The following is a 15,732-nucleotide window of genomic DNA, read 5'->3' as shown; positions in this document are numbered from 1 at the left end:
TTGTCAGATTGCATAGAATCTGACAGCCTGTGGGAGGAAGTGACAGGTTTTTAATTGGTCCTCACTGAGAACTCTCCACAAGGTGATGGTGGTTAGCAAAGGCAGTTTCAAAGAGGACAAAGATAAAAGCGAAATAAAAATTTTAAAAGCGAAAATGATGAGCTCCTTGCCGCTCCCTCCCCACCTTGTCAGAAATAATTAGTGGATGTTTGGTTGGTGTTTCTTAATTGCAGTTGTTTGAATAAAGCAAATAATTGGCAACTTATGATTATGTGACTAGATGTCTTAACAAGAGAACAAAAGACTCATTGTCTCATTGGGTAACTGTAGAGTTCTGGGAAAGTGCATGGCTGCTGTAGGTTGAGGAAGGACACTCTTCCATTGTCACACAGCCAAAATGCTTACTTACCTCTCACAGAAAGTGTGCAGACAGGGAAGTACTTTGGGGTTCTTGTAACGTTCCAGGCATATACTGCAAATCAGAAACTGCTTGTCAATCTGCCGCACCACAGGACTGGGGATGTTAGAACCTTCACTGGCCATCCTAGACCATTGGCATAAGGGTCCTGATTCCTTTTACCCTGCACGATGCTGCTAACACAGATAAAAAACCAAGACAGACAAAGAAAAGCATTTTTAAGCCACTTGGAAATAGCAGAGCCATCACTAGCATGCTCATTTTAGACATCCATTCATCAACATTGATTTTAATTGATCAGGATGGACCTGGAACTGTGATTCTAAATTTCTAAAGGTCTTCAAGTTCAACCCCCCTTGTTATACAGATCAGGAACTGAAATCCAAAGTTATCTGTCCAAGATCACAAGAATTTGAATCCATAATCTTTGAGTCCAATTCTACTACTTTTTCTACTGTTTCATCTGCCTCTACCAAAAGAAAGAATGAAAACAGTCATTTATTAAACATCTACTACGTATCGAGCACTGTGCTAAGTGTTTTACAAATACCATTTCATTTGATCCTCTCAACAATAGAAGGTAGGTGCCATTATTATGACCATTGTACAGATGGAGAAACTGAGAAAAGTTAATAACTTGATCGTGGTCACAGTGCTAAGTGAGTCTATGAAGCTGGATTTGAACTCTGGTCTCCCTGACTGCAGGACTGGTACTCTATGCACTGCACTACCTGCCTGACAAAAAGATTGATCATTGCCAGGCTCCTGGCAATGAGTCATTATGAACATAATATCAGTGATACTGGTAGAATCTAATTAAGGAGACTGGTGAGACATCAGAATTGCTAAACTATATTCAAACCTCATAAAACAGGAAGCCTACTGCTGCAGGGCACAAAGAGGGTGGACTCTATTGCTGGTTATTTTATTTGTTTTCAAAATAATTTGATTTACAAAGCTCCCTTAAGCACTTAAATACATTATACTTCCCTACCTTCCATTTTTTCATGTTTGGCTCATATTAAGAGCCTGGTAAATGTTTGTGGAATTGAATGGAAAAATGTTGCTCATACATCATTTTTGAAATAATTCAAAATTACTATTTTGTGGGGGCATCTGAGGATGCATATGTACCTCCTGTAGTAATTCAGTTTGATAATAAGATTAAAAACTGGAAAGGACCTTTCCAATTCTCCTTCCTCTCTTCAATCTCTGGGTTCCAAACATTTTTCTCTCTCAAATCAGCTTTCAAGAAAGGCTCTGACATTTATTTATAGCATCATTCAAATGACAGATGATAGCTTGAAGTGTTACCTCTCCTAAGGCAATTAGTACTTTAAACAATGATCAAAGTCTTAAGCTATGGGAATGGACATAGCTTACAGTGGATATCAGATTGCATTGTACATTAAGTTGTATATAGTGGGGGGCTCCAGGTAGATGTAGAGGGCCATTCCATTGCCCTGAAATCTTATCAATTTCCTAAGCACAATGACTTGGATAATCTCAACTTGGAGAAAATAGAAAACTGGGAAAACAAGTGCTTACAGTGATCATCAATCAACACACATTTATTAAGCGCTATTATGTGCCAGACATTGTGCAAAGGAGATACAAAGAAAAGTAAGAGCAGAGAATAGTAAAGGGTAGACCAATTTAGACCTCCAAAATCTTGCTAATTTTAGAGTTAGAAGACAGAGGATCAAAACCCACTTCAGTATTAAATTTCATCTTATTAGATTTGGTTCAAAGTTTCTGCTTATTAAGATTTTTTTTCCCCTTTGGGAATTTGGTTTCTGTCCTTTAGTGTATCCCTCCCAACTTCATGTAAGCCATGGATATAAGAAGTATTAAATCTATATCTTTGCCCAAGTCATCACTAATAATGTAGTAAAAGAGACATATAGCCCTTTATTGAAGACCTATTTCTAGGTGAACAGCCACTCCATTTATCAGTATTTGATTTGTTCAATACTTCAGCCAGTTCCAAACCCACTTAATTGTGCTATCATTAAACTTACATCTCTGCATCTTGTCCAAAAGGATATCATGAATGTCAAATGCCTTTGTGCAATCCAGGGACACAATGAACCTGACATTCCCCTGATTTACCAGTTTTTATATCAAATAAGGACAAATAGTTTGTGTAATGTGTTGTATGATGAAAAGAGAATGGAATTCAGACTAGGAAGACCTGGTTCTGCAACCAATTAACAGTATATGTCCATGAGAAAATAATAACCAATCTGGATCTCAGTTTCCTCATTTATAGAAAGATCATGTAAGACTTGATCTTCAAGGCCTTGTTTAGTTCTCAACATTCCATAATTCTAAGGTGTATGGCTTATTTTAATAAGTTCATTAGTGATCATCACTTTCGTTTTCAAAAGCTTATGAAATATTTTTTAAAATTACTTTAATTTTTGTATATACTCCATCTTAGCAAATGAACCTCCCCTTGTAAATTTTTGCCCACGTTCAGTAAAACTAGTGACAGCATGTGCAACATTCTAGAACTGCAGACCCCACCTCACTTCTTCAACAAAAGGGAGATTATTCATCTCTTCTTTTCTCCAAATCTGACCATTAAATATTCACAATATATTCAATTCTCTCCTCATGTCTCTCATCTCTATCTCTCTGTTTCTCTGACTCTCCCCAGCCTCCTCCTCCCCACCCCCTTTTCATTGTTTTCTTGGTTACTTCCCTATTTATTTCATTCTGCAACATTCCACATATATGTTCCCAATAGATTATGATTTTTAATGCTTCCTAAAATTCTTCTGGGAATTGAAGTCAAGTTCATTGACTCATGATTTGCAGATCTACCTTCTTTTTGATAAGTGGGATATTTGCCTCTCTCTAGTCTTGTAATACCTTTTCTTTCCTCCATTATTGAGTTTCATTTCCAACAAAGAAGTATACAGTAACATAGGAAGAGGCACTGGGTACAAGATCCCCCCTTCTTTTCACAACAGAAATGTCACTTGGCATTAAATTAAGCAAAAGAATGTATAGGAGTCTCCATAAAATGTAGTTGTAGGGAGATTCATGGTCTGGGGAGAAAGATAACCTAGATTTTAGTCTTAGGTCTGCTAGAAACTAGCTGTGTGACCGGGAGCAAATCAGTTTACCTATCTGGGCAGCAATTATAACCTGAGACGGGTCAGATGAGATGATATCTAAGCTTCCTTTTAGCCCTAACATTTGCTGAGTCAAGGGTTGGATGCTTCCACTATTTTCAAGATTCAATGAATTTTTAAAATAGGCAACAAGTACATGACACTGGGCTGGTCTCTTTACTCTCTAGGATTTTGAAATCTTAGATTCTCTTTCCTTTTACATTGTCAGCAAAAATAAGGGATTGTTGGGAAAATAAAATGGAATGGTAGTAACGTACTCTGCTAGAGACGCAAGACTGCAATTGTCAGAGGAAGCAAGTTAAAACCATGGGTGTGACAAGCTTTGTCTTTGTTATATTCTCATGGGAAGTTTATCATTAGTAGGACCTGTATAAGGTCATTCGGAAGGGAAATTGAGTATTGGAGAACAGAAGAATCAATGAAACAATGCTTCCTCTTCCACCTTCACCCCTCCCCAAAAAGGAAAGATAAATACTATGGTAAATATTTAATATCACATTGACATTATATTAGATTAATGTCTAAGACGCCGAATATAAGAGGTTAAGATCATATATCACATGTAGGAGAGAGATTGATGTTCATTGTCAGTGGAAAACAAATGTTGCATTATTACAGTATTTTACCCTAATTGCACGATTGCCATATGCATAGAGAGAGCTGTTTAATGCACTCTAGCGTTGAATTGGGAAAAGGAACATGTCATAGTAGGAAGAGAAAGAAGAGCTCTTTGCTACAATTCTAGTGTATAATAGGATACTGTACCAAATTCTGTAATTTGTTTTTTCTTTGGCAACAAATATTTACCTGCTTCTTCATGTAACATCTATTCATTCATTCATTCACTCATTCTATTCATTACCATCACTATTCAAAGTATTCATATCAACTGTACAAATACTAACTACTCGTGGGCATTTAGAGATAATTAAGACAAGGTCTTATTATCTTCATAGAACTTAAAACTAGATAATGTTCAACATTAGCCTGATGTTGAACACCAATGTTAATAAATACATTTAAGTATATCCCCAAAAGAGGTAAGATTAAAAAAAAAAAAAATCAAAGATCTTTAAAATGGAAAGGTGCCAAATTAAAAAGGCAGAAGTACTTTTTTTCTTGTGTTTGCAATTCTAAACAGAATTTATGCACTAAACATAACCTTGGGAAAAACACAAATCCTTCCCCAGCACTTTTTCATCACATAACATCTCTGGCATTCTTCCTGACCCATTCCACTCCCAGTTGCCCCAACATATAACCCACATTTCTGTGGGATTGAGGAGAAGCAATAAAAAAGACCCTATTAGGAATGGAGAAAATGAGAACAAACTCTTAAGTATATGTTTTCTAAGGTTTGGATTCCTTTGGGAAATCAACATATTTCATTTGGCTCACGGGTTATAGAGACAGCATAGCGTGGATTACACTGAAGCCTTAGGCTATTGGATTTAGTTTTTATAATTTCATATTTCTGGTATTTCTGGACTGCAACTTTTTCTTTTTTCTGTCATTTAAGATTTCTATCTCCATGGTAATAATGTATGATCTATTATTAACGAGTTAATGACAAAAAGCAGAGAAAATGCTGAATCGAGAATTTTGGAATTCTAGTGGTGTATGGGGTTGAGAGGGGAAAGAGGATTTGTCTAATCAGTAATGGCATAGGATTAAACAAGCATGATTGCAAAACATTGAGTCATCATTAAAGAGGAGATGTATGAATGTGTGTTATCACTCACAGGCAGTTAATTTTGATTATAAATGAGGACTGAAAGTAAGAAAGAAAGGGAAAATCAAAAAGAAAAGAAAAAGAAAATAGCCCATTTATACCAACTTCAGCTAAATAAAACTTAATTCAGAAGGGTTAGCCTATAAATTATCAGATCAGACGCTACATCTGTCCATACCATGCAGTGTCACAATGTCTATGTAAAATATAGGAAATCATAGAACACTGAAGCTGAAAAATAGGTCAGTAGGTTGTCCAATCCAATTCCCTCCTATAGGAAAGAATATCTACAAGCCACCCAAAATTCTCCATTGGAGAGGAAGTGTAGTGGAAAGAGAAGCATCAATTATAGCACTTAGAGACAAAAGAGACCCTGTAGAATCTGGCAGAGATCCATCTCATGCTGTGAAGCTGTGTGACTATGATACAGATGTATTTTTGACTCTCTTACTGTTTTCTTGTCATCAAACAATAAATATTTTTAAAGCACCTACTATGTCCCAGGCACTGTGTTAAGTGCTGGGAAATTGCTTTGCAAACTATGAAGAGCTATCTTGTTTCCAGGGATCTCATAACTTTCCTCTAATAGCTTCTCTCTTACCCCAAATCCATCCTTTTCTTTCAGCTACATATACCTATTTTTTCCTACTCTGACTTCTGGAAATTTGAGGAGCAGCTGGTTAGTTTCACAATAACCCTTCAGATTTCTGAAGTAAATTATTACATTAACCTTCAGCTTCTCTCCCCCTCCTAAGTCTGGCTCTCTATGATGGACAGTGTTTGAGCAAAGCAGACCAGTTTAAATGTAGTCTGGTAGCATGAAGCAATAAAAACAAGTGGGGTCTTCTACCCTTTATCAATCACTGGGCTACTTCTCTTCCCCTTGCTGACCTAAAACGATTGGGAAGGACACAGAGAAATAAAGCATCATGGGATTACAAAAGGCAGAAAGGGTCACAGCAAACCAGATTGCTTAGCACTAGACCCTTATTGTCTGTAGCAAAAGGAGATTACCATTCTTCATTTGGAATTGCACAAGGCACAGAGCCTCTACGGTATCCATGCCATGAAGAAAATATTTTGTCTTAACCATTTGAAATCTGTTTGCGAAGTTAATTAGGTTTGTGCTATCAAAATAATAGGTTTTTGAGGAAAGTAAGAAATGTGTTTAATACATAGAAAACAGGGGAAAATAGAGAGAATAGAATGGAAGATGTTAAAATAAGGTGAAAGATGATCTTTTTTCTAGGCATAAAGAAAAAAACATGGAGAGTCCCTTTAATGACAAGACCATTCTAATTATCAATGACCCACCTGCTACTCAATTTCTGGGCTACCCTAAAAATACAAATTCTAAAAGAAAAAATCAAATTCAAAGTCAAATCTTGTCAAATTCAGATAGTTGAATGGCAGACATCTTATTTTTCTAAGGGCAGATTGAAAATGCTCTGTGAATACAAAGCCACTTACATCAGAATACAGGGTTCAACATCAGAACTAATACCATAAAGCAACTAATGGTCATCTGCTTGCAAGTTACCACAAATATAGTAAAATTAATTTTATCTGCCACTTCTTTTATAATAAAGTAGTTCCTGAAATTAATCATTTTAAGCAAAAGTATTTATTTTTAGCAAATGTTAGAAGGGCAGACCAAAATGATATATGCTCATGGTTGAATATGGTAGCTTTAAGTGTCAGGTGTTGTTTGAGGAAAAAAGAAAAACCAAAGAAATTAAAGTGAAGGGTAATTTTTTTTCTCAAAATGACCAAGATTGAATATTTTTTTAGTTTTATCTCTTAGATAATAAAATCCAACAGGTTTCTGTCACTGCATAAGTCAAATCTTTACTACAGGATTACAAATTTAACTGGAAACAGGTGAATTGGTTTTGCTCTTAAAAGGTGCAGATCTATGCCAAATCAAGCACCGACTAAAATCCCATTTCTTTACAGTTTTTGTTAGAAGAAAAAAACTCATTGATTGAGGAAAGACTTTAGTGTGGTTTAAACTGAGTTTTAAATCGCCAAACTAAATAGTCATTTGTATCTTTCTAGGAGAAAATTGGACTGAAGCCTTTGGCCTTTCATTCCATTGGGAAAGAAAGCTGCTTTCATACCACACACACAAACTTCTCATTGTGTGCTAGGGAGGGGCATGCATTATTTAACATCACAGTTGGTTAGGAACAGAACTCTCAAGGAATCTGTGCTGAAATTAATAAAAATCATGAGGAAAAAGAGGTACATATTTGGAGAACTTTTAAATCCACCTGGCAGAGTCAAAAGAAGCCTGTATGTTATGGGGAAAAGTAAAAAAAAAAAAATTATTGGGGCTCATATGGATGCTCTTACATAGCCTCTTTAGGATTAAGAAAAAGGCTTCAATTTATTCATGAGCAATAGAATTGCAGAAACCTGATCTATGCAATGAAACCAAAGGGTAAAGAAGAATTTAAAAAATACCCTAGCTTGAGCCTACACCTGTCATTTAGATCCTGGACACTAAAATAGTCTTTTTTTCCATTTCCTTTCTCTCTTTAAGAAATGGGAATTTGTTTCCTACCTTTTAGTTCTAGAACACATTTATTGCATTTACTTCATTTCAAACAACAACTGTAATCATTTGTCTCTGCCTTTCTCCTTCCAAACTAATAATAATTAAAATGCACATACAAAAAAAAAAAAAAGGAATAAAAACTGGAGAAATCCCATTAGTGTAACAAATTCAGCCTGATGTTTTAGGATGCAATGCCCAGCCCAGAGACTCTTTCTCCATGCAATTCTGCTACAGAACTCCACCCAGATGTGAGACACTACTTCATGGCAGAAAGAATCATTAAGAAAAAGAAAACCCAAACCCCCAAATCATCTGCAGCATATTCTTTTGCTACTTATCAATGACATTTAGGATCCAAGGGAGTCAAGTCAAGTATTATATGAATGAATGGGTTTCTAATGGTAACCGAGAGCAGTGAAACTCAGGCCAGAAAGGAGGTGGGGTGGGGGATGGGCTACTTTAAATATTCCCTTTCACCCTTGAAAAGCTAGGGTGGAATTCAGTAGATGAAAGGTTTCATCCCTTTCTTTATGCTCCCCCCCCCACAAAAAATAATCAAAAGAATCCCTCCCAGTAGAATAAAACAAATTAAGATTAAATGCGCACACACACACACACACACAATAAAAAATAATAAAATTCTAGTAACTCACATTAGAGGCTTGATAAGCACAATCTTGCACGATTTTTCTCCCCACTCTTGTTAATCTGGTGCCTTTGTTTAAGCATAGAGTAAGTCTCCCTCTCTCTCTCTACTTCCTATAGTTACTGAGCATGCAGCATCACCATGAGAGAGAGAGAGGAAAAAAAAGAGCCAGAATAAAATAGGAGGAGAGATCAGATATCCACCTGGCATAATATTGAGCAAATCTGAATATTTAAGACCTACCCATCGCTGTAGATAAATAGAATAATCAACGAAGTAAAGTATTAAATCCTCCCAAGGGCTGTGGCTGCAGTTAGCTCCGCAATAATCCAAAGGAACAAAGCATATTCCTGTTAATGTCTCAAGTTTGGAAGCACTGCTTAAAATACCCTACCATACAGCACAGCCATGCTTAGCGACAGAGCCTAGCTTGGACTCTACATGTAGTGATGCTCCAATCCATGAAGAGGACAGATGAAAAGAAAAATGGAGGAAACAAGAGGAGCCCCAGTGAAGTCGTCATGAATTTTTTTTTTTCTGGGGCATTAACAAGTGGGAGACCCCCTTCAGGATTCAGACCAATCAATCTTTATTGAGTACATCTTTCTCTCACTCAGCTTGTATTGAAAAGACTGCAGCAAAGAGGGCAAAGCATTGTGGGATAGGGATGCAGCAGAGAGCTGCAATGAGATTCGCTGGGGGTTTTTTCGCCCTCCCTCCTCCTCCTCCACCCCTTCTGAGTCAGCAATCAGCTGTTTCAATGCTTTGCTGCGGAGGGGGTGGGGGGAAGGCGGGGTGGGGCTTGGGTGTATGGGGGAGCGGGAGGATGGGGCCCCTGAATTTGGAGGGTTAGTAAAGTACAAGATTGGGAGACGGCAACTAGTGTACTCCTCTCCCGGGGTGACGCAGCTCGGAAAAGCATCGCCTAAGTGACTCCTTAGCTTGATGGAGGATTGAAGCGATCTGAGGGAGAGGGAAAGGGAAAGGGAAAGGGAAAGGGATGACAGCCTCCAGATTCTAGGTGGGACGCGAAGTACACAAAGCTTGCTTCGGTATTTAAATTGAGAATTATCATATAAAAGATGCTAGGGCGCATGTGTAAAAAAACACGGGCGGGCGCACTTACTACTAGTTAGTTAGTAGGAAAAAGGCGGTTACTGAAACTTCTGATAAAATCTGAAAGGAAAAAACAACAACAACAATAACAACCAAAAAACGAACAAAGCCTAAATCTTGTTTTCTCGTCAGGATCACAGTGATGCAACCCAGACCTTGAAATTAGGAGAGCTTGGGTTCAAATGGTACCTCAGACATTTATTAACTGTTACCCAGGTCTCCGTTTCTGCACCTGTAAGATAGGGATGATAATAGCATTTACCTTATAGGGTTACTCTGTATAGTAAATAGGTTGATGTATGCAGAATGCCTTTGAAACCTTAAAGCATAAGTATCAATGTCAGCTTTATTGCTGGAGATAGGAGGTGGAGGGGTGAGAGAGGCAGGACTTAGGATTTTATTGGTATACGTCTCAGTTAAAAAAAACAAAACAAAACAACTTCTACGAAACAGAAAGGTTAAAGTTCTTTGCCTTCAACTCTCACTTGCAAAGGAGCCTTCTGCACTGAGATTTGTGACTTTCTATACACAGTGTGTGTCAAGATTTGAATGCGGGTAGGTCTGACTGACTGAGGTCAGTTCTCTCCTAGTAAGTAGTCATTAGTACATGTTAGAAGGTCTTCAAAATGACACTTAATATTATTACTTCAAGATGGTCGTGTAACAACAGATTTCCCAAATAAAATACCCCCTCCTTTTAGAGATCCTCTATACTCAAAGAACCATAATCAGGATAAGAGATTTGAGAGGACTATGTCTTGTTTATCCTATTAAAGTAACAACATGAAGTTACAGGTGAGGAACAAGAAATACAGTTTATAGATTCTATTTCCTGATTTTCCAACGAGAGTATTAAACCAAACAATATAAGTGTTATCCAAAAACTTGACAACAATTGAACAGCAGAGAAATCACATTGATTTTGCAATCCCCCAAAATAATTACATTTATTAAATATCTCCTATGTGCAAGGTGCTGTGTGAGATGCTGGGAATGCAAAAGAGGGAAAACCCTCAGAATTTTAGCCTCAGACAGCTTACAATCTAGTAGAAGGATGATACACAGTAAAAAAAAAAATTAATAATATTAAGTGTCTTGAGAGAGTTCAAAGATTATTTTTTACTAGGGATAGCTAGAAGACTCATGGAGAAGGTGGCTCTTGAATGAGCCTTGAATGGGAAGGATATCTAACAATAGAGCCAAAAATGCATTCTGAGACAGGGGATAGTATACATAAAAGTGCATGGAGAGGACAGAATGAGATCCAGGAACCATGAACTATCTGGTGTGGCTGGTGACACAAAGGTAACAGTAATTACCTGAAACACTCTGAAATAAGATTGGAAAAGTAGATTGAATCCAGATTGCAAATGGCCTTGAATGCCAAACTTATTCCAGAGGCAAAAGGGAATCACTAATGAGTTTGAGGTTTTTTTTGGTGGGGGAGGGGGGATGTACCACAATCAGATAATTTCCCATTTATAATGAAATTATTTTTGATAGAGGTATGAGTATTGAATTAGAAAAAGGAAAAATGACACAGGAAATCTGGGTGCGAGAATTGGAGGCAGCTCCTGACTTACAAATGCCCAATAGAGTGACTTCCCCTACATGGGATACCTTGAAACATTCCATTCTTTATATCAAGTGCCCCTTCCCTTTCCCCCTTGTTCCCTACCCTAGTCCACATTTTCTATCCCTCCTTCACTATTTTCTTTTCTTTTTTCTTTTTTTTTTTTTTTATTTAATAGCCTTTTATTTACAGGATATATACATGGGTAACTTTACAGCATTAACAATTGCCAAACCTCTTGTTCCAATTTTTCACCTCTTACACCCCCCCACCCCCTCCCCTAGATGGCAGGATGACCAGTAGATGTTAAATATATTAAAATATAAATTAGATACACAATAAGTATACCTGACCAAAACGTTATTTTGCTGTAGAAAAAGAATCAGACTCTGAAATATTGCACAATTAGCTTGCCTTCACTATTTTCTGATTGTTTTCAGGATACCCACCCCCCCCACGTGCTCCCTCTCCTATCTGACTTTCTGTCTCTTCTCTCCCCTCCCCTACTGTTCTTTTCTTCCTTGCATTCTCTTCCCTGGGCCAATCACATCATGATCACTATCCCAATAACAAAAGACTTGGCATCTGGAAGAACTGAGTTCCAATCCACCCTCAGATTTTGTACCTCATTTTGTACCTCATTTCTGCAAGTGTGAAGTGGAAATGATAATAACACCTCATAGGACTGTTGGGAGGATCAGATGAGTTAACGCATGTAAACTCTTTGCAAATCTTAAAGTCCTATGCACATACCAGCTATTGTTATCATAGAATCAGAGATCAGAGCCTGAAAAAATCTTGCACATCTTGTAGTCCGAGCCTCTCATTTTTATGAAGAGACAGATCCAGAGAATTGAGTAATTTGCTCAGAATCACATAGAGCCGGAAATGAAATCCAGATCCTCTGACTTAAAATCCAAACTTGCTACTTTCAATAACTGCTTTTCGTGCTCTAAAACCCCAGCTCTGCCCTTTTGTTCTACATCCACCATCGCAACAGCAGTCTCTAATTCTCATTGTCTTCTAGAACTCCAGGCTCCCTATTTGGTTCCTCAACGCGGGTCCCTTTGTCTTTCTCTTTCAAGAATGTTTGCCTCTGTTCTTCTATGGCCTGATAGAATTCTTGCTTTTAGCTGTGGGACTCCCCAAGAGCAGTACCCGGTTCCTTTTTGGAAGTTTTTTTTTTTTTTTCCAGGCTCCCTATTTGGTTCCTCAACGCGGGTCCCTTTGTCTTTTCTCTTTCAAGATTGTTTGCCTCTGTTCTTCTATGGCCTGATAGAATTCTTGCTTTTAGCTGTGGGACTCCCCAAGAGCAGTACCCGGTTCCTTTTTGGAAGTTTTTTTTTTTTTTTTTGATGGGGGGGAGTGACAGGGGGAAGCATGGGGAAAAGATGGGGTTGAGTAGGAAGGGCACTAGGGATGAAAGGGAAATCCTGGCTTCCTTTCTGGAAAAATAGTGCATTAGAAAGAACATCAGATTTGAAGCCAGGATACCTGGGCTTGAATCCAAGTGCTATTGCTGTGTGACCTTGGAAAAATGATTTAACCTCTCTGAGGTTTAATTTCCTTATGCTTTTAAAGATATTAGGATTAGATATCTCAAAAGTCCTTTCTAGCTTTAAATCTATGATCTTCTGATATATATGAGTTACAGAGATTTTTTTATGTATTCAAAGCATGACACAAAATGATGGACTTTGTATGAAGATGATTTTGACACTACTTTTACCTAGCTAAAAAACAGTAAGAACAAGATTCTAAGCATGCTCTCTCTCTCTCTGTCTCTGTGTTTCTGTCTCTCTGTCTCTGTGTGTATGTCTCTCTCTGTGTGTCTGTGTGTGTGTGTGTCTTTCTCTCACTGTCTTTGTGTCTCTTTCTTTGTGTGTCTCTGTGTCTCTGCCTCTGTGTATCTCTCTGTCTCTGTCTCTGTCTCTGTGTGTCTTTCTGTGTGTGTCTCTCTGTGTCTCTGTCTCTCTCATAAAGACACTGACTGATAGACATATAATCATTAAGGCAACAACATTACTTGTCAGTGAACTGAGCATTTATTAAGCATTGCCATGTAGGAGGCACTGCGTTAAATTCTGGGGATTAAAAGAAGTAGCAAAACCAGTCTCTGCCCTCAAAGAACTTCCATTCTTTTTTTTTTTTTCCCTTGAGGCAGTTGGGATTAAGTGACTTGTCCAGGATCACAGAGCTAGGAAGTGTTAAGCATCTGAGGTCACATTTAAACTCAGATCTTCCTGACTTCAGGGCTGGTGTTCCATCCATTGCACCACCTAGCTACCCCGTTTTTATTATTTAGTCATAGCTGATTCTTATGACCCCATTCAAAGTTTTCTTGATAAAGATAATAGTTTCTAATTTCTTCTTCAGCCTGTTTTACAGAGGAGGAAACTGAGGCACACAGAGGTACTCCCCTGTGTTAAGGCTATCTCCGGAGCTCCCCAGCGCTTCTACGCTCTTACCAAACTAATGTAACTTAACCAAAGTCACACAGTTAGAAACTACCTGAGGCTGAATTTGTACTCAGGTATTTTTGACGCCAGACCCAGTGCTCTGCCCCGAGCCACCTAGTAGTTGTGCATTTGAACTTAAAAAAAAAAAAAAAATCACATAGTAACATTATTTCTGTTCCATTTTATTTTATTTTGGTAAATATTTCCAAATTACATTTTAATCTGAATCCTGCTGCATTGCAGTATGTTGCAAAGTTGAAGTGCAGCTGGAGATCCCTGTGTTTGCCCTCAGCCTTCTCTCACGTTGCCTCCCTACTACAAGGGCAGGGAACTGGGAGTAAGCAGGCATTCTTGGATGGAACGAGGAAAGTTGATTAGGCAATGAGATGATGATGAAATGGGAATGAAGAAAAAAGATGGAAGAAACAACTTTATAGCCAAAGGGTAGAAGTCTATAAGCTGCAGCTGATATATCTAGTGATTCATTTTCCTTATCTCTGAGAATTCCAGAAAGCTTTTTTTTTTTTAATGTATATATATACAGTATCATCTGGGATGGAGGGGAAGGACCATTTCAAAATTAGGAAATGGGAACTGGAATGCAGCTGCCAGAGCAAGAAGTATGATAACCCAACCTTGCCCGACTCGGCAACCTTTCCAATTTCATAAAGAGAAAAAAAGGAATTCTGAACACAATGAACTTCAGTTGATGTGTGTATAAGTAATAATATGGAGGAAGGCAGCTAAGTGGCACAGTAGTTAGAGTGCCAGGAGGATTCTTGAGTTCCAATTAGGTTTCAGACACTTGTCAGCAGCCATCTTGGACAACCAAAACTTAAACAGGAAGCTCTAAAAGAACTAGCTTGCAAAGTGGTCACCCATCCTGTGCTTAGATTCTTTATGAATTAAAGTTTGAAAAATCATCAATTTTTATTGAGAAGTAAAGTTATTTGAACAATGATTTATCATAAAAATTATTTTTGAATATATGTCAATAGCTAGATCTTTCACTATATTGAACAACTAGATGGTACAGTCTATAGAGTACCAGGCCTGGTGGTACTTCGTCTTCATGAATTCAAATCCAGTCTCAGATACTTACTAATCCTGAACAAGTCGTTTAAGCCTGTTTATCTCAGTTTCCTTATCTTTAAAATGTGTTGGAGGAGGAAATGGCAAGCTACTTCAGGATCTTTTCCAGGAAAAAATGGGTCATGAAGAGGTGGACACAACTGAAAAATTACTAATTAACAACAACATATATATATGTATATATATATATATATATATATATATACATATATATATACACACACATTTTTACTTTTCCCTAAATTAATATTCTATTAGAAAGTAACTTAAAGAGACTCCATTTCTTTTAACTAGCTATCTAAAATGAGGGAAAAAAGACCTCTCCTCAGGATACTCTTGTAATTTTATGATCTGAGAATCAATTTGTCAAAGTGAACATTGCTATATAAGTAGAGAGGTAGACTCCAAACATCCCCAAATGTTCTGATTTTATATTCTGATCCCAGGGCGGGGCAGCCTTCGTAGAGGAAGGATGTCAGGGAAGTTCATTTTTTATTAAGCACTTCTTGGCTTCTCCCCAAGTTCTTCCTTTTACATTTTGAGTTTCCATTCATTCAGTTGAAACAAGTTTTTCAGTTATCAAACTCACAAAAAAAGAAGTAACAGCTTATGGAGTGATGAGGAGCCATCCCTCCTTAAATAGAAGGATAAGAAAGATTGAAGTACAGAAGCCACTTTGTTTGTGCCTGAAGTACCTAGATATGCCACAGTGAAATAGCTGCAGCAAATCAGAAGGTATCTCTCTCTGTCTGTCTCTCTTGTCTATCTGTCTGTCTGTCTGTCTGTCTCTCTCTCTCTCTCACACACACACACACACACACACACACACACACACACTTCTTTTCCTGAGGCCAGTTTCCTTACTTTCAGTATGGTATGAGAGGCTTAGACCCCACCAGGATCTCCTGTTATCAGGAACTCTGCTGAGGATTTCCCCCCTAGGTTTGAAGTTTATTTATTTATTTATTTTGGGGCAGTTGGCCAAGATCCAAG

The 15,732-nt window shown here is 37.7% G+C and overlaps 1 protein-coding gene across 9 annotated transcripts in view; it reads right to left on the bottom strand.

Moving 5' to 3' along the window:
- The window catches only part of TRIM2 (tripartite motif containing 2), a 121,949-nt gene that overhangs the window by 54,321 nt on the left and 51,896 nt on the right, over nucleotides 1-15,732 (bottom strand). For 2 of the 9 annotated variants that reach the window (XM_031941965.1, XM_031941973.1), the window contains exons 1-2: nucleotides 8,507-8,736; nucleotides 410-591 (exon numbers count right to left, since the gene is read on the bottom strand). In XM_031941965.1, the coding sequence (XP_031797825.1) occupies nucleotides 410-543 (134 nt within the window). In that variant the 5' untranslated portion in view covers nucleotides 544-591; nucleotides 8,507-8,736. The other 7 variants (XM_031941969.1, XM_031941972.1, XM_031941967.1 and 4 more) reach the window with 5 other exon arrangements.

Source organism: Sarcophilus harrisii, chromosome 6 (assembly GCF_902635505.1).
Source record: "Sarcophilus harrisii chromosome 6, mSarHar1.11, whole genome shotgun sequence".
NCBI lineage: Eukaryota > Metazoa > Chordata > Mammalia > Dasyuromorphia > Dasyuridae > Sarcophilus > Sarcophilus harrisii.
Note: the sequence above shows the minus strand (reverse complement) of the source record. Positions and strands in the feature narration are given on the sequence as shown.